At 52.8% G+C, this 18,737-nt stretch overlaps 1 protein-coding gene across 2 annotated transcripts in view; it reads left to right on the top strand.

Moving 5' to 3' along the window:
- The first annotated feature begins 259 nt into the window (after positions 1 to 259).
- Positions 260 to 18,737, top strand: part of ALX4 (ALX homeobox 4) — a 37,905-nt gene continuing 19,427 nt past the window's right edge. Inside the window, exons 1-2 of one of the 2 annotated variants that reach the window (XM_086613864.1) lie at positions 260 to 659; positions 2,290 to 2,292. In XM_086613864.1, coding sequence (XP_086469990.1) covers positions 260 to 659; positions 2,290 to 2,292 — 403 coding nt within the window. The remainder of the gene's footprint in view (positions 660 to 2,289; positions 2,293 to 18,737) is intronic. The other variant, XM_086613865.1, reaches the window with a different exon arrangement.

The raw sequence follows: 18,737 nt of genomic DNA, 5'->3' as shown, positions 1-18,737 counted from the left end.
GAGAGAGAGACGGAGGGCAAATGTGTGTGTGTGCGTGAGAGAGAGAGGGGGGGAGAGGGAGGGAGGGAAAGCAAAAGACCCCTTTTACTGTGCGAGATCTTAAGGGGGTTTGGAGATCTGGTCAGCTTTCGAGAACATCTGAATCCTCTTAGAGCTCCCTGGCCCAGCTGTGAGTGTGTATGCGAGAGGGAGAGAGAAAGAGAGGTTCCTGGTGCCCCTCCAAGCGCATTAAGGACACTCGGGCCTTTTAATTTTAGGAATGAATGCTGATACTTGTGTTTCTTATTGTGATCCGGCTGCCATGGATTCCTACTACAACGCAGCCTCCCAGGGCACAGAAGGCTCCTCGCCTTTTAGGGCATTTCAAGCAAGTGACAAGTTCAGCCCTACTTTCCTGGCCAGCAAAGGACAAGGCTTTGGTGACAGCAGCACTAAGTGCCGGAGCCGCTACAGCCAGCAGGAATGCCAGTCCCTGGATGGCAGCGGGCAGGCTCCGGGCTCCGCCGGGGCTCCGGCCGCTTTTAACAAATACCCTCCGCAGCAGCAGCAGCCGCCGCACCTCTACATGCAGCGAGGCCCCTGCAAAACCCCCCCGGAGAACAACCTCAAGCTGCAAGAGAGCAGCGGCCACAACGGAGCTCTGCAGGTCTCCTGTTACGGTGAGTCCTCGGCGGGGCGCGGGGGGCGGGGGGGGGGGGGGAAGCACCGGGGACGAAACCGGAGAGAGACGCCCGGGGCTGGAAAGGGCTTCCGAGGGTGGGGTGTGCGTGTTGGGGGTGCTGCTCGGCAGGACAAGTCCTCCAGGGGTCAAGGAGACCTTGGTGGGAGCCGAGCAGCGCTACCGGCCGCGGAGCGCAGCGCACCCGCGGAGACCCCCCGGCCGCGGTGCGGGGCTGGGGACCGCCGTGCCGCCCGAGTGTCTTTATTCCCAGGCGGGTCTGGAGCCGCGTTTCCCACCCCCCCCTCGTCCCGCTTTGCGGTGATTTTCATCGTCGTTGCTGAGCGGAGCCGATGCGCTCCCGGAAAACGCTTTTTTTTTTTTTTTTTTTTTTTCTTTTGGCAACGCAGGGAAATCCGAAGTGAACGGGGAGAGAAACAGAAAGAGAAAGGAAGAGCGGGCTGCGCAAAACATTCCCTACAGGGACCCCCTTCCAGAGGGAGGATTTCTGGAAAATATCACCGAAATCTTCGCTTTCCGCTGTAACGGTCTTTCCCACTTTCCTGTCTCTCACTTTCTCCTCTAATCGCCACTCCCCTAATTGATTTCTGCCCGGCTGCAGATAACCCGCTCGCATCCTCTGCGAGGGTCATTAGCGGTAATTAAGACACTCCCTGGCGCTCGGCAGGACAACCTGGAACGCGGTCGCTTCTCTTGTTGTTTCTGAGCGTAGGTTGAAAAGGCAAAGCGCTTCTTCTCGGGTTTTCCGCTATTTCGAGGTAATTAGGAAGTCGGGGGAAGAAAAAAAATAATAAAAAAAACCCACGACAAACAAACAAAAAAACCTCCAAACAATAACAACAACAACAAAAAACACAACCAAACAGCCTGACCTCCACAACTATATTTTTTCCCAAGAAGGGAAAGTGGAAATGAAATCTCTTTTATTTTCCCTCCCGGTGCTCTCCGCGCGGACAAATCCCCGGCCTGAATTCAGCGCTCTGCCGCGGACAGGAGATGGCCGCGTCCCCATCCTTAGTGCACTGGTCCACCGCGACCTCGCCGGGCAGGGCCAGGACCTCCGGGGTGTTCCTAAGACGGGCGCTGGCTTCGGAATAGGGGCGAAAGGGAGCCGGGAGAGGCCCGGGTCGGGCCGGCGATCCCTCTTCCTACGACTCAGGCTCTCGCCGTCGTTTTGGGTACTTTTTTTCCCCTCTATACTTTCTCTTTCTCCCTCCAACCTTCCCATTCCCCCGTCTCTAGGCTTAAAAGGAGGCAGAGGCGCCTTCTCCCTGCTCCTCTCCCAAACCTCGGCGTGCCGGGCCGCGTTCAGGCGCCGTCCATCACCCGCTGCGTGCAGCCAGGGGGTCCCCCCACCCCTCTCCGGATCCAGGTCCAGGGGCCCTGGTGCTCTCAGCATCGGTGTCTCCCCTCCCGGAGAAAGGGCACGGAGTCCTCGCCAGGCAGCCGTGCCCGGGAGCGGCGGGCAGAGCCCTGATGCCCTGCGCCCGGCCGCGCTCCGTCGGGCCGGGTAGGGGTCGGTCCCGTCCCCCATTTCGGGCCACGCTCTTCTCCTGCCCCAGCCGCACGGCTCCTGCCTTCATCCGGGAGGCACATCCCGTCTCCCGCAGTAGGTACCACCCGTCTCCCGTGGTAGGTGCCCGCGGGGCTGGGCAGCGGCACGGATGGCTCTGGCTGGGGCGTCCTTTTCCCCCTTGTTCTGGCCGGGGTTTCGGCTGGGGTTTTCTCTTTCTCCTCCATTCCCTTGCTTCCCCTGCCCCTTCCCCGCGGGCGAACAACCCCACGCGGGCACCAAGACCCGCCGCGCATCCGCGGAGGCCTTCTGGGGCTAAATCGCGGCCCACGGGGAAGGGCGCGGTGGGGCCGGGGAGCCCCGCGGGGATGGATGCTCGACCCCGGCCAGAAGAGACCCGTTCTCCGCTCCCGCCTGGCGAAGTGGGAGCGCAGGGCAGCGCCCGGCGCCGTCCCGGTCCGCGGCGGCGGTGCCTTCCCGGCCGCCCTGCCATCCTCTCCCCGCTGACCGGCTCTCTTGTTTCTGTAGGTTGCAAAGGCCAGGGCGACGGCTTAGCCTGCGATGACACATTACAACCCCCCCTCCCCAGCCCGGTACAGCCACACGAATTTATCACCCTCCTTAACACCGCCTGGGTCCCCCCCCCGATTTATTTTCCAGCGGGTTCCGGGCTTGGCTTCAGTAGGAACCCCGCGTCGGCGGCGGGTGTCCCGGCCAGAACCCGCTCTCGTTGCGAGCCCAGTGTGATGTGACTGGGGACGATGTGATAAGAGACACATGGATTCGCCAGGATAATTAATAGCAATAATAATAATTGATAACGATTGAAGAGAGGCACTCGTTAATAATAGCCAGGTCGGGGGTTCGCAGAGCGACTGCAGCACCCGTAGGCGCTTCTCCCAAACCCACCGCGCCGGGCACGGGCGTTGTGTCCCGGGAACGGCCGCTCCCGGCTAAAAGGACCAGGATCGGGAAAACACCGAGCCCGGGTAAATACGCTCGGCGTGGGTGAGAGCGGGGGAAGAGGGATTCATCCTCTTTCTCCGCAGCCGACAAAGCGGTTAACACGCGGACGGGATGTAAAGCGATGGAGAGAGCTGCAGCGGGGTTTTGCTCGGGAAATCGGGAAGCAGGCGGCTGTCCCGCTCTGCCGCCCACCGAGCCTCCGCGGCCGCTCCGGTGCCCGTGCTGCCGTGCGCGTTTTGCAGGCGGAGGAAGGAGCGCGGCGGCGGTTTGGAGGATGCTGGGGTGGTGGGAGGCCGTGCCCGTAAATCCCTCAATTTCAAAAACAACACCACCCCCTCCCCGCAAAAAAAAAAAAAAAAAAAAAAGAAAAAAAAAAGGAGAAAAAAAAAAAGCGAGGCAGATAAACCGGGAGGCTCTCCCGCCGTGCAATGCCGAGGCGGCCGGTTTCCCCGCCGCTCCCGGAGCTGCGACCGCTCGCGGGTCTCCGCACTACCCGGGGGACGCCGCTCCCCGCACCCGGCCCTCGCCTCCGCCTTTCCCCTCCTCGCTTGTAGATCCCCCGGCGGAGCCCAGCGCGGAGCGGCCGGGCAAAATGTGGCGGGGCCCGGGCCGGCGAGGGGCACGGCTGGCACCCCCCGAGCAGGAGGGAGCGGGTGTGCCACCCCCTCCTCTTTTTTTTTTTTTTTTTTTTAATTATTTTAATTCTTTAGTAAACAAGTCATATCAAGTTATAAAAAGCCCGTGCCTGCCATCTATTGCTCTCGGCTTTTATTTCTAGATCTAAGCCTTTCCATCGCATTGTATGGATAAATAAAGGCCCCGGAGGGCCGCGGCCCTAAATACACGGAGGACGCGAGCGGCAGTCGTCGAACGTTTCCAGCTTTGCTCCAACCGGGCTTCCCGCGGTCCCCTCGGAGCGACGATTGTCGGTCTGGCCCTGGGTAGGGGGGGGTGTCCCTGCAGGGGGTCCCCCTGCCCGCACGCTGCCGGCGGCCTCGCACGGCTTCCCTGCTGTAAAAAGCGGGGTGCGGGTTATTCCGCAGACCGGCACCGGCAATTAAAGCCAAAACCTTAAATAAAAGCCTTCAGACCAGGATATATATCTTGGCTTAGGAAGGGAAAAAGCTTTCGAATGATTTACGTGCTGTAGTAATCTGACTCGCTATTTCTACTGCTTGGAGCTGAAGTAAGTTGTATGTCTTGAAACATATGTATGCCCATGCCCGTATACACACACAAATGCGTATATTGCTGTCTAGAAATACGGGCTGGGGAAAAAAAAAAAAAATCCTTTGGGGAGTGAAGGCGAATGTGATGGGGATGTTTGCTCAAAGGAGACAGGAGAAGGGAAACGGGCTTTCTCTGACAGAGGAAATTCTTTTAAGTGCCGGGTTATGCAAATAACGATCATTTCTTTTATTTAGCGAGCAAATGAAAAGCGCAGCCCAAAGTGCGTTATTAATAGAAGTGCAGAAAGCGGCTGCCGTAGGAATCAGAGGCTCGCTGCGTGCTTTTTTAAATTGACACTTTTAATGCATTTCTCCTCCTCCTCCTCCTCCTCCTCCTCCCCCCCCTAATGTAATGTAAACTGCAGGCACGGCAGGAACGAGCTCGCTGGCGGTCCCCACCTCCGCCTCCCGGGAGAAGCCGCTCGCTGCCAGGCGCTCGGGGCTCCCGCCGATATTCCAGGGTTTTGCGGAGCTCGCCGTGCGCCGGGGAGGACCGGTGGCATCTGCCCAGTTCCCCCGCTTCCAGCCGCAGCCCCGATGCCGGGGCGGGAGGGGGCACCCGGGGCCGTGTGCTCTCCCCGGGACTCTCGCAGGGCTCCCCGACATCGGGCGATGTCGAGCCTCCCCCCATCACCCCATCCCGGGGTTTGGGGCTGTTACGGCCCCTCCTGGGCCTCCGCCCGCTCCGGTGCGCATCTCCGTGGGAACCGCTCCGCCACCGGCCCGGTGGAGGGCGGAGGGGGGGGGGGGTGGGTGGGGTGGCGACCGCTGCCCCTCGTCCTGCCGCGGGGTGCAGCGGGCTTTGGGGGGGAGGGTGGGGATCCCGGGCTGCGACGGCCGCCCCTGTCCTGTCCTCGCTTCCCTCCCCCTTTCAGCTTTGTCCTGGGCCCTCGGCTCCCGCCCGGGCTCCTTCCCGCGGATAAAAGCGGCGGCGGGGAGGCAGGCGGGGGGTGCGCAGGCTTCCCCGCACCTCTTCCCGCCGGGATGCGGGGAGGGGGGGGGGGAAGATGCCGCTGCCCTGATCCCCGCGGGGGACAACGGGAGAGTATAAAGGGGAGAAGGATGCGACAGGGAGGGGCTGCTGGAGAAGCTAGGGAAGGGGGGGACGGGAGCTTCGCGGGCAGCAGGGAAAAGCTCCAGCGGGGAAGGGAGCTGGAGGGGAGCCGGGCGGCAGAGCCGGCCCCTTCCCGGGTGCTGCAGGGCCGGCTGCCCGGCCGCCGGCTCCCGGCGTGCTGCTGACGCCGCCCTGGCAATCGCCCTCTCTTTTCCACAATAGGGCGACCAGATCTGCCATTCAAGGGCTCCGGCACCCTCCCAGGGAGGGGAGGGAGCTCTCGCCAGGAGTTTGGCTAAGCCTCTTGTTTGAACAGACACACTCGGAGGTGCGGGATCTCCTCCGCGGAAACCTGCGGGATTTCCTCCGGGAGCAGGACGCGAAGGTAGGGCTCAACGCTCCTCGCCCCGGCTGCGCAGGAAGATTTATTCGCGGCTCTTTCCAAAGAATTTTTTTTTTTTTTTTTTTTTTTTTTCGCTTCCCTTGACTTGGACGGTAGATCTGGCTGGAGACTTTTATAGGATTCCTGACCCGAGCTGTTTACAACACTCATGTGTCAAAGGACCGGGAGCCTCCCTCCCCCTGTATTCCTGCCGCTCCCTCCTTGCAGGAAGATTTCTTTTCGCACTAGAGCTGTTTATTTTCGACTTGTCCGCTGCTGGTTGGGATTAACTCCGCTTTACCCCTCCACTTCTGCAGCGCACGCTTGTAACCCCAGCAGGACTTTAGCAGTAGCGAGAAGGGTGCTGGAAAAGAGAGAGAGTCTTAAAACTTTTACTAGTCTTAATTGTTTTGAAAGCAACACAGTGCGAAGCAGACGAGAAAAATACTGATGGGGAGAGAGATTTGGAGATGCTAACCGAGTGCGCCTTTTCCTAAGGGTTTGGTGTAGGAGTCCTATTAACAATATACGCTGATGCCAGATAGCGCAAATGAGCTGCGTGTGTGTTATCTGGAGCTGCAGGCTGTTTATTTTGTGCTGCCTTTGGAGTGTACTTGCGGTGTGGTTGCATGACTAACTGGTTGGAGTGATTCACTGGCTGCTTTCTGGGTGACTGCTCCAAACAAGTTGTGAATCAGGAGAGGTTTCTTTGGCTGCGGTTTCTAACCTCCCAAGTTAAATGCGCTCAGGGTTTAAGGGGAGCTAATGTGCAGACTTCAGTCCCTCAGATCTTGAAGATTTATTCCTTTTCCAAGCCCTTCGTTCAAAGCCGTGATGAGTTTCCCTTGCAAGAGGGAGGTGGTGTCTGGGAGGCTCAGAGCCAAGCTCTGCTGCTAAAGGACATCTCCAGCCACAGCCCTGTCCATGCGGTGGCCCTGCTTCCTGGCTTTTTTAGCCACTTTTGCTCCCTGGAGTCCTCAAATCTCGTTCAGGGCTTTGGAGTAGCTGCAACAATTCTCAGGTGAAAGGTGTGACGCGTCCCGTGGCAGTAAGAGACTTTTCTTCCCATTTTGCGGTCGGAAAAACTGAGACTGGGAACCTGGGAGGTGGCTTGTGCAAGGTCAAGCTGTCACCATTCAGTGGCATCAGTGCGACCTTCCCAGGGCCGTGGCTCCGGTTGAAAGAGGCTCTCGGAGGGCTGGAGAAGGAGCCCACTGGCCGTGTATGGAAAGCTCATGGAGTAGAGCTCCTGTGTTTGATTTTGGAAGGGATTGAATTTGGGTTTCGTGACGGCCAGGTCCTTATTCGGTAGCAACTGGCGCGTTCTCACGTGCTCAGGTCTCTCAGTACATAAAATAAGCTCAACCTGTCAATCCCCACGAATGGTCTCATCTTTAAAAAGCAACTCATCGGCGTGGGCAACCTATATTGGCCAAAGCAAGATATAGGTTGGTCACTGCTTTTCAGAAAATGGTGAGAAATCCCTGCCCCCAAAGTCACGTGTTTCTGGGGTATTACTCCTACACACTTCAGAAAAATTAAAAAAATCTCATCTCAATTGTTAATCAGCTAGGAAAGCATGTCTAATGCCTTCACGTAGGTACATTTTCAAAAGGAAAAGAGAAATAGTTCTGGATTAGGAGAAGCCTGAGCTGTAACACAGCTAATACAGGACCCCTGTGACTTGAGAATAATTTACTAAGAGATGGATGGGAACATTTCATATGAGTAAAACGTCAGAGTAATTTACCATAGTTACATGTCTCTCAGCTGTCTCAACTTGCAAACGAAAGCTTGTAAGTAAACGAGGAAAGGTGCTTACATTTATTAAATAAATGACCCCCCCTTTATTTTCTGCGTAAGTTCAGATGAATCGATGCTATTATACCCACTGGTGATTCTGCTTGGTCGTGTTTTCATTCACACTTGCACATCATCTTCATATTTTGACTGTCACATAAGTTAGGCTTGATGTGAAAGCGTGATGGTGATCACCATGATACTTCTAGGGGCATTTTTTGATCAAAGAGGGATGGGTCAGTGAGGAACAGGGGAGAGGAATGGAGGGAGGAAGGAATGGAGGTGATGAATGAGAAGAGGTAGGGGAAGAAGAAGAGAAGAGATCTCGAAGGGGTGATAAGCAGTGGCAGACTCACCACTATTGCAAAAGGTGGTCTGCAACGAATTTTATGGGCTATGCAAGTACGAATCCACCAGCATCAAATTCTTTATCTCTCCGTTGAGAATAGCTGTGATTCAACATTTAGTAGCTGCTATCTTCAGGTCCCAGCAGGATTTAGTCATGACACGCTGGTATGTCAGGAGCTATGATCTGTCTTTATCTGCACTGGTTGAAGACCATTGCATCGCCTAACTCAGCAGTTAAATGCCAATTTAAATCTGACTTTTTTTTTTTTTTTTTGGTGAAGGTGCCGTTTGAGGGTTTATCGCGATGCAGTTAATCTGCTTGCTGGAAACAGATGGGTGAATCAGTATTATTTCTAAATATATGCTTTATTAGCAAGAACTGCGTTCATTAGCTGTCAGGCAAGTGGGTTTTTAGCTGATGATCGAGTCTGAAAGAGAAGCTCGTTTAGTCACTGATAGACATGCTGGATGAAAACTCTTTTGTTCAGCAAAAGCTTGAAAACACTATGAAACCAAAGAGGGAGAGTCAACAGAAAGTCGAGGCCCATCAGAGAAGTGCTATCAACATGAAATAAGGAACCTGAGGAAGAGACAGAGCAAACATTTTGGGCAGACTATTTGGGGGAAATAAAAGAAACTTGTCTCAGAACGACTCCTATCTGATTGCCGCTGTGTTTAGGGAGATGGTGCTTTGTGTGTGAACACTGCTGCATAAAACAAGTATGGTGGGTCTCATCAGTTCCTCCCTGTAGTAGAAACTGCCTCCTCAGGACTCAGGATGTTGGCTGACCGCTTCCATCGGGAGCGGTAACACTGGTGTCGGGCTAGGATGCAGTTTCCAAAGAGGGAAACAGGGAAGTGTATAATAATTCTTTTGATGCAAGAGGGATCAGATAGCAAAGGTGCTTGCAGACATCTAACCTATTCAGGAGCAGTGGAAAGCGAAAAGAATTCACACCGGAATCAAATCAAAATAAAACAAAGTTGTAAACCGATGCACAGGGAAAGAGGGTAATATCAGGATTTTTCCCAGAAAGGGTCGAAAATAATGAGAGAACAGCTCTGTGCTGGGACAGTGCCCAGAGAGATCAGAAGGCCCAGCTGCAAGACCCTGACTCGGTGAGGTGCTGGGGAACGTGTGTGACGCAGGCCAGAAGATGTTTCACAAAACAGGGGAAATAGGAAAATATTATTCAGCCTGAAACTTAATAGGAGGCCAGAGCCACGGCAAGGTTTCTGAAATAGAAAACCATCTCAGAAAGGAAACCAAAGGCTCACCAAGGTACCAGCCTGCTGGACATGGAGTTGGCCTCAGGCTGTTGGGTCTGCCAGGCTGGGCTTGGGTCACTCGTAGAACTGGCCATTCCATAGAATCACAGAATCATAGAATGGTTTGGGTTGGAAGGGACCTCAAAGACCATCCAGTTCCAACCCCCCTGCCACGGGCAGGGACACCCTCCACTACACCACGTTGCTCAAAGCCTCATCCAGCCTGGCCTTGAACACTTCCAGGGATGGGGCAGCCACAGCTTCTCTGGGCAACCTGTGCCAGTGCCTCACCATCCTCAGAGGGAAAAATTTCTTCCTTATATCCAATCTAAATCTCCCCTCTTCCAGTTTAAAGCCATTTCCCCTTGTCCCATCACTATGCACCCTTGTAAAAAGTCCCTCTCCAGCTTTCTTGTAGGCTCTTTAGGTGCTGGAAGGCTGCAATAAGATCACCCCGGAGCCTTCTCTTCTCCAGGCTGAATGACCCCAACTCTCTCAGCCTGTCTCCATAGCAGAGGTGCTCCAGACCTCAGATCATCTTCACGGCCTCCTCTGGACTTGCTCCAACAGCTCCGTGTCCTTCTTGTGCTGGGGACCCCCGAGCTGAACACAGCACCACAGGGGGGGTCTCACAAGAGCAGAGCAGAGGGGCAGAACCCCCTCCCTTGACCTGCTGGCCACTCTTCTTTTGATGCAGCCCAGGATACGGTTTCCAGTGTGTGCCCTGTAACGCAAGCACAGGGAGGCGCACAGCACCAGGTTTTTCCAGTCCTGGCAATGCCACTGGAGAAAGGACCTCATGAGAGACTGAGGCATGCCCTTTCCCACCGCGTGGCTGGCTGGAAATAGGGGCCAGGCGGAGCCTTGCTCTGCAGCACTTGTTCGCAAAGAAGAGCCTGAGGTCAAACGCTGGGGCAGGGGTGTGCTCCGTAGCCTGGACTGTGGTGCTGGTCTCTGGTTCAGGAGGCTGTGAGACCTTCTGGAGCATCGTGTGGTTCTTTCCAGCCCTCCCCTGGGATAGTGCATGCCCAGACCTCATCCTGGAGTCGAGTCAGGAGCACAGCTGTGGCAAGGACCCATACCTGAGAGCTGAGAAGCACTGTGTTATAGACATAACCTGGCTTATCAAGATTTGGTCTGAACCTTCGTAAGCAGATTGGAGCCAGATATCAGTCTGAGCTAGACAGGACACAGCCAAGTGCTAGAAGGCAAGAAGAAGAAGAGACTCACCTAAATTGGCAGAGGACCTGCAGACATTTTGTGTTCCTCATGTCTCCGGATGCCAGTGAGGACTTCCAAGATAAATAGCCGATGGACCAATTGCTAGACACTTAGGCAGATCGTGCAGGAGGCCAGAAACACTCTGTGAAGCTGTGGGATTTATGGCGGAGCTTAAATATTGCATTTCAGCCCTCAAACAGAAGTTGGAAAGCTGCTACTGGAAGAGTGGGAAGCTGGTGGCTTTATATAAAGCTGCTACTGGAAGAGTGGGAAGCTGGTGGCTTTATATAGTGTAAGGTCCTGTGTTAGAGAGAAGAATGTTTCCATCCAGCTCATACCACTTCAAGATATTAGAAAAAGGGACTTAAGTAGGACAGAAAGCAACGGGGGGGTTGGCTGCAACATCAAACATGAGTTTGCATCAAGCAGCGGCTTGGTTAAGTGCAGCACTGATGGGAGAAGAAACGTGCACAGAGAGGGTTGTTATAAATGTGTGGCTAATTAGGACAGAGCCTCATAAAAACCTACTGAAAGGCCCAAACTCAACTCAGGAGATGGGGGGACCTGAAAGTGCACATGTAACGCTGGGTAATCCCAGTTTTAAGTGAAATGGGCTGGATGTTAAGTTGGTGTTCAGAGAACCCCACTCTTCTCTTATAGCCTTTAATTACTTTGCTTTTGGGGAAAGTCTGGGTTTTTTGGGCTGATTGTACTGGAAATCCCCTGCGCCTTGGCCTTGGTGGCAAAAAATGGAGTTCTTGGTTCAACAACCTATTTGCCTCCGTTCTGCAGCAGTCCTCTTCAGAGGGAGGGCTATGGGGGAAGCCGAGCCCCAAGAGAGGGTTTATTGCCTGTGTAATTTATAGGCATCACAGATGCTCGTTCAGGTACTGCTGATTGGTACTAGACAGAGAGGGAGATGATGGGACATCCAAAACGGAGCTGCCCCAGGGATACAAAAGAAGGCAGGGACTGGGGAAAGTGTCCTTGCTGGGGAGAAGTGCCTGCGGGAAACTGGACCGACGGGATGCAGGAAAACGCTCAGCACAGCCAAGGTGAGGGATGAAGTAACGCTCAGCGTGTACATCACCGTGGTTGGTGAGCACCAGGGCTTTCAACCTGCGGCGTTTTCCTTTAAAGACGCGGCTCATGTGAAAGAAAGAGGTTTGGGCAATCTGTTTGTGGCCCTCGAGCTGTCTCTTTGAGCTTGTAGCCAGCTCCTGGACCTCATCTGTTGACCTGGTTAGAAAAAAAAGGCCAGCAAGAGCTTTGCTGTGTAATATGTTAATCAAAGGGTGCTTATGCCTTACCATTAATAGATAATATCTGGGATGTGCCTTAGTAGGTTCATTTTGGTTTCCACTGTGGGCACCTGGTGGTGAAGACAGCTTTCGTGTTAGGACAAGTCCACAGCAAAGTGTAGTGAGGGTCTCCCACCCTCTCTGTAAGGCAACCCTCACCGAGAGACCAACAGAGCAGGTACTGTATGGCCAGCTATCCAATCCCTCCGTTACAGCTGAGGGTATCCTGGCATACAGTAAACCCTTCGATAGGAACTGATAATGTTTTATAAGCAGGCTGGCATGAGCTCGAAGCTGCCAATCTGAAACTGAGCCCAGAGTGAGGGGACCTGTTGAAAAGAGGTGTGACATGCACTATGGGCAAAGGCTCAGCCAGGGGTGATGGGGCAGCGCTTCCCTCTCCTATGAAGACAGGCTGAGAGAGTTGGGGTCGTTCAGCCTGGAGAAGAGAAGGCTCCGGGGTGATCTTATAGCAGCCTTCCAGTACCTAAAGGGGCTACAGGAAAGCTGGAGAGGGGCTTTTTACAAGGGCGTGTAGTGACAGGACAAGGGGCAATGGCTTTAAACTGAAAGAGGGCAGATTTAGGTTAGATCTAGGGAAGAAATTTTTCACTCTGAGGGTGGTGAGGCACTGGCACAGGTTGTCCAAAGTAGTTCTGGCTGCCCCATCCCCGGAAGTGTTCAAGACCAGGTTGGACGAGGCTTTGAGCAATCTGGTGTAGCGGAGGGTGTCCCCGCCCATGGCAGGAGGTTTGGAACTAGATGGTCTTTGAGGTCTCTTCCAACCCAAACCATTCTATGATCCTATGAAGGAAGGGAGCCAGGCATTGCCAGCCTGCCTGGCCTTGTGGGACACTGGTCTCGCTGCTGGAGGTTCAGCTAAGGACTTGCCAGTGTTACAAAAGCTCCGCACGCTCCTTGAGAGAAGGGCAAGCTACCTCGGTGGTCGGAGGAGATCAGCTGGACATTTTCAGAGCTGAAGCAGCTTCTGCTGAATGCAGCAGGGAATGCCTCTGGGGTGGGGATGGCACCGACACAAGACCAAAGTCACCAAAGTGACTCATTAGGCTGCCCAGGGAGGCGGTCGAGTCCCCATCCCTGAATGAGTTTAAGAACAGGGTGGATGAACTACTTAGAGATATGGTTTAACGGGAGATTAGGGACGGTTGGACTGGATGATCTCTAAGGTCTTTTCCAACCTAGAAATCTATGAATCTGTGAAAGTCTAGTTCTGCCAAAGCCTTGTTCAAATGCCTTTTTTCAGGGGCAGACACCTCCCTCAGCAGGGCAGCAAGAAAAGATTGAGACTGCACCCTTTTTCTCTCCTTTTTTTTTTTTGGGGGGGGGTCTGCAGGAACGAAAATGCTCCTGCGTAGGTTTGCTAGAGCGGAGATCAAGGAGCTCAAAGCGTCCCTCAAAAAGGCTCCTGGCATCAAAACAAGGTGCAATTGGAAAAAAATCCTCATTTGTCAACTGTGTCTGCTTTGGAGTATAGGCTGTCTTCAGAGTAGCAGGGCAAAGCTCTCTGGTCATAGTGAGAAAGCTTGGAATTTAAAGATGAAATGTTGTATAGGAGATGGTGAAATAAAACAATGGGTGATGAGCATTCATGAGAGCTCATTGTACCCAAAACACTCAAAAAGGAGGTTCTGAAGTTTCATTATAATGTCAAAACCATTAGACATCTTGAGGTTGCAAAACCCTTAGTCAAGCCAAGAGACAACTGGTTTTGAGGAAAATGCAGACAGATGATGGAAAATTCCTACAGGAAATGTGATGCATTTCTTTCATGAGTCGTATTTCAAAAGTGGGTCCCCAAAGATGTGAAGAAACCCTACTGAGCAGTGTCTCCTGGGGACTTTACTGAGACTCATTGCTGTTGATGTTGTTGGGCCTTTGCCTGAGATGGAATCTGCCAGACAATATTTGTTGGTAGCTATGGATTTCTTTAGAAAATGACCTGAAGCTTACCCAAAAAGGAACCAAGAGGCTGTGATTGCAACCAAGCTTCTAAGGGACAAATTTTTCACCATATTTGGAGACCTAGACACGAAGACTGTGCAACAAGGCAGAGGCTTTGGGGCCAAAGTATTTTGACAGGTTTGTCAGATGCTAGTAAACGCATCTGGGATGCTAGTAAATGTCCATCTGGGACGCTGGGAGGTACCCAGCATCCTATGGATGGTGGCGAGGGGAAGCTTGGCTGGTGCTGGGTCACAGCATTGAGCCAACTGCATGGTGCTTGGTCTAGGTGCCTCCATTTACACTGCCTGGTCTCCCAGTGCTGTTCCTCAAGGCCTTGGTATCTGCCTGCTTCATGTTGGCATCTGAGAGACCTTAGTGTGTTTTGCACGGCACCGGAAACCTATGAGTGGACAACTGAATCACTCTCCAGATACTTTATAAGAGAATGACAAAAGGACCAGGACTGATCCAGTCCTGTGTCTGTTCTGTTGATTTTAATTGCTTTCAGAGAAGTAGAAAGGGAAAGTGCAGTCTGACCCCAGTTCTCCTTTTCAGACATTAGCCAGCAAACACACACACTGGTCTGGCCTATCTGGACTCTGCATAAACCAAGTGGAATGACTTGTTTTTTTTCTAGAGAAAAACAAATATGAGTATCACCTCAGGCAACATGCACGTTCTCTGATGTAGACTTCTGTGTAGAAACCTGGCTGATGCCACATCCCATGGAGATGGAGAGATTAGGAGCACAAAGCAGATAAACCACGGTGTGTGGCAGTGACCACATAAGTGCATTAACACATAAGTGGCCAGTGGGTCCTGGCCCAGAAGGAGTTATGAAGGGAACTGGGTGGATCTTGAAAGCCAAGAATACAGCTGGGGATGTTGAGTCTGACAGAAATTAGTTCCCTACTGGGGAAAAAATAGGGATTGGCCTGGTTTAGCCCACGGATTTCATTAAAACCCAAAACTTTGCTGAGAACTCCTTGTCAGGGGTCAAAAGGAAAGGGACCAGCAACTGAAAGCCAGCAGTGGCATCCCAGTGGGAGCAGAGTCAGCCCGAGGTGACCCTATGCAAGCGGCCCAACGGGAAAACCCAATATGAATCTGTAAATAGCCATACTGGTTGCTCTGACACTTCCTCCCTGCACGTCTGAGATGAAGCAGGTCCAGGGGGCTGGGCTGTGCTGGCAGGAGGCTGAGCAGGGGGTGGTTTTGCAGGGGTGCCCGGCGGTGGTGAGCGAAGCAGTTGGCTTTTGCTCAGCCCCGTGCCAGAAGTACTGACACAGCAGGGCGAGCATGGGCAAGCCGATGAAACCAGCAGATGAAGGTGCTGAAGACTGCTTGAAGCACACCCGAGGGCGGGCTAGATACGCCCAGAGCAGGGGGCAGAGGTAAGCAGGAGACCTGGCAGTGGATAGCAGCATCACACCATGGTTGAACCCAGCACGGCTGTCCTTGCCCGCCCCTTGCCCTGTCATGTCCTGCGCAAAGGGATGTCTCACCAGGCCACCCCTTTCTCAAGCAGGCAGCTCTGCTCCACCCAGCTCTCCTGGCAGAGCTTTCTCCTGGGGGTAAGGCTCATTAAATAAGGAGATGACAAACTGGCTTCCAGGCTGTCCCCAACTGGTAATAATCTACAGAGATTCTTAGTGTAGCATCTGGACATCACAATCCATCTACTGACAGGAGATGGAGCACCAAAGTTTTCTTTTCTGCTTATGTCAGATCATGCTCTTGACAAAGTTACACACATGTATTCCCCATCCCTCTCGGCTTTATAACGGAGTTACTTACAGGGGAAGGTTATCTAGTCCAGTAAGTACCACAGAGTGAAGCAAATTGGACGGTGCAGCAGTGATGCTATCCCTGTTTATAAGCCTCAGCATCATCAGCTGTAGGAGGCTTCAACGGGGAAGAACGGTGTGATTTAAGCCAATTCAAGAAGCTGCATCTTTGCTTTGGAAAACAGAGGGCACGAGCTGCGGATACGCAGAGGGTCCCTAATTCCAGGCAAGCCCCCCCAGTACTGGCAGGCGCAGCGCAGGGGCTCTTAGACCCCTTCTTTGGGATGGAGAGCTTCCACAGATTCCTCTAGCACTACAACCTTGGCCTTAAAACCCCGGCTTGTTGGAAGCTACAGCCTCGTAACTGTGTTCACTGAAGGAGTTTGGAGCCCCATTATCCACGTCCGACTGTATATCTTCTCCTGAGAGCCTCATGAACAAAACAAATTGCGGCAGAAATCACCCATTCCTGCCCAGGCATGTTTGCCTCTCGTGAAGTCTGCAAAATCATGACCCAAACATATGGTGAGATAGTAAATCCGAGAAGACAGTGTGTGGGAAGCCTTGTCTGCGATGAGAAGGAAGGAGAAAGGAAGGAGAAAGGAACCCACCGCAGCCCCCACCAGCTGTCCTTGCAGATGCTCTGAGCCCAAGAGCTGAGGATGCTTTGGCAACCAAATCTCTAGTTGTGGCACCAGCGTGAGCATCTTTAGGCAGAGGCCTTCTGAGCTGGGGGGAAGCCCATGTGTAGATCAGAAATCGCCCAAAACAAAGGCTCCCCTAAGGGAGTGTTTTGGGAGACAAGGGCGGTAGGAGGAACAAACCCCCCCTTGCGTTGCGTTTGCAAGTTGCCTATGAGCAAGGTATGACTTTTCAAGGTCTGTCTGGGACCCAGGATGGTGGTTGGGTTGGTGTTTGTGAGTAATCTTTGGTCAGCAGATTGCCCTTGTGTGTCAACTGGTGCAAGAAGTAGGTGAGAAAGGTGATCTGTGCTGGTGAGTGGAAGGCAGGTATGCTGTGGCCACATGGGATAAGAGTCTTTTCTGTTCCCTGGTTGGACGAGCATCACCGGCAGAAGTAGGTTTCTGGGGCAAGTGCTCCTTTTCACAAGTTTCTAAAGAGGATTTCTGTAAATATTGCTAATGTTTACTTGACATTTGCAGTCACTCATGTCAATATGATCCCATCCTGGAATGTTAACTGGAAACAAACAGAAAAGTGGGCGTGAGCTCAGCTGATGTGGATACAATTTTTAATTTAGGCTGATTTTCATGGTCATCATCTTTCATGTAATCATCCAGTTCTGCTGAGAATTAGTGGTGCTCCAGGAGCTTCACTGTTTCCAAGATTGATTATTTTTTTTGTTCTCTGTTAGGAAGCGTGTTACCAAAGCCACTGTTGTTTGTGTCTACTGTCTGACACTTCCTACCAAAATCCTGCCTCCAGTCGCTTCTAACTTAATCAAAACTTAACGATTTGGCCTAAAAGCTCCCACAGCAGTTGTTTGCCTCTGGCTGTTTTTATAATACTATTTCTTTTAAAGTTCATCCCAATCAATTAAGCCGTTTCCAAGAACGCAGCTAAAACGAAGCACATTTTTGTTTTCTTCATGTCAGGAAAAACTGACAATGTCTTTTTTTCAAAAGTTCTGGTGCACCGTACTGTGGAGCAAGAAAGTCGGACTCATAGTGAAGCTGGGCTTTGGGAAGGAAACGTGCTTCATGCCTTTCTTCTGAAAAATTGTCCAAGAACAAGCCTTAAGGAGCTTTGGTTCTCACTCACTCAGCAGTGACAGCGTCGATTTTCACACCTAAATGCGCTGCAGATTTCCCATGTTTTGGGGTTGTTGCCAGCCAGGTCTTTCTTTTTGCAGTGGCCATTTACCCCAGCAGATGGTCCAGCCTTCCTTGGACTCAGGCAAAGTAGAGGAGCACATAGAATCATGGAATGGTTTGGGTTGGAAGGGACCTCAAAGACCATCTAGTTCCAACCCCCCTGCCATGGGCAGGGACACCCTCCACTACACCAGGTTGCTCAAAGCCTCGTGTAGGCTGTCCCTGCCCATGGCAGGCGGGTTGGAACTAGATGGTGTAACTACACACACAAGAAAAGCTGTATCTGGGGAAGCAGCAGAAATCTGGGATAAGAAATCTGGACGTGACAGAATGGTCTGAAGACTGGGGAGTGTGTCGGACTGAACGGGGGCTTAGGACTGAGCGGCAAAGACACAAAGGTATTGTGTTGTTCAGGGCATCTGAGAAGCATAACGAGGCCAAGAGGACCTTCATCTCCAAGGTGCAAAAATATTAGATGATGCTAATTACTTTTTAAAACTCAGGCTCAGGTTTCTCAGAGCAGTTTTTCTGTGCTCAGTGGCTCTCTGTCTCGGTTTGCCATCCGTACAACGTGAGCAACAGCCGTGCTTCATCTCACCAGGCTGGTTGTGCCTCGGGCATCTCTGTGTGACTCTACTACGGCTCGGTGAATGCTGTGGGAAACCCAGAGGACACTGCTGGACGGGGTGTGGATGCTGTGCAGTCAGTTAGGATTGCCTTCACGCGCTGGAGGATGAGAAGAAAACAGAGAACTTGTTCATTAGCAGTAGGGATGCGGTATATAAGACCCGAAGTCCCAGGAAGCAAGAAATATTTTAGAAAATAAAGAGGAAAGTCACAAAAGCCATTCGTTCAGTGCTCTCACTGCTCATCATCCTGTGTCCTGTAGATGTATTTGATTCTGGCATTGGGTGTAATGGTGGTGCTGAGCACCACGGGTCACCTCCAGCTTGCAGGGACATCTGCAGTCCATCAGTGCCAGTGGAGCCACACTAGCTCCGGGCACCATCTGCAGCTGCAACAGCATCAGGGGCAAATGTCCTCTCTGGTCCTGTCTGTACCCAGAAAAACTTGGTCCCAGAGTGGCTTTATAAAGGGACTCAGTGCTGCAGGTGATGATGGGAGATACACATCTTGGCCTGGTTTGGTCACCACCAAACGCAGTGGCCAGACTCTGGCAACTTCAGCAGTCAGGGTTGAGCAGCTGGAGAGCACACGTTGGGTGGGTGGATGTGGCAGGAGCGCAACTCAGCGGGCACCGACTGTCTTGGGGGGGAGAAGTCAGCCACAGAGGTGGAGAAGGTGGTAAAGGTCAAATTCTCTTGACTCATGCAAGCCTGCTTCCCTCTTCTTTCCCCCTGGTGACAATCAAACATGCGGCAAGGAGT

Source organism: Tauraco erythrolophus, chromosome 6 (assembly GCF_009769465.1).
Source record: "Tauraco erythrolophus isolate bTauEry1 chromosome 6, bTauEry1.pri, whole genome shotgun sequence".
Classification (NCBI taxonomy): Eukaryota; Metazoa; Chordata; class Aves; order Musophagiformes; family Musophagidae; genus Tauraco; species Tauraco erythrolophus.
The sequence above is the reverse complement of the archived record's forward strand: the minus strand, read 5'-3'. Positions and strand labels throughout refer to the sequence as shown.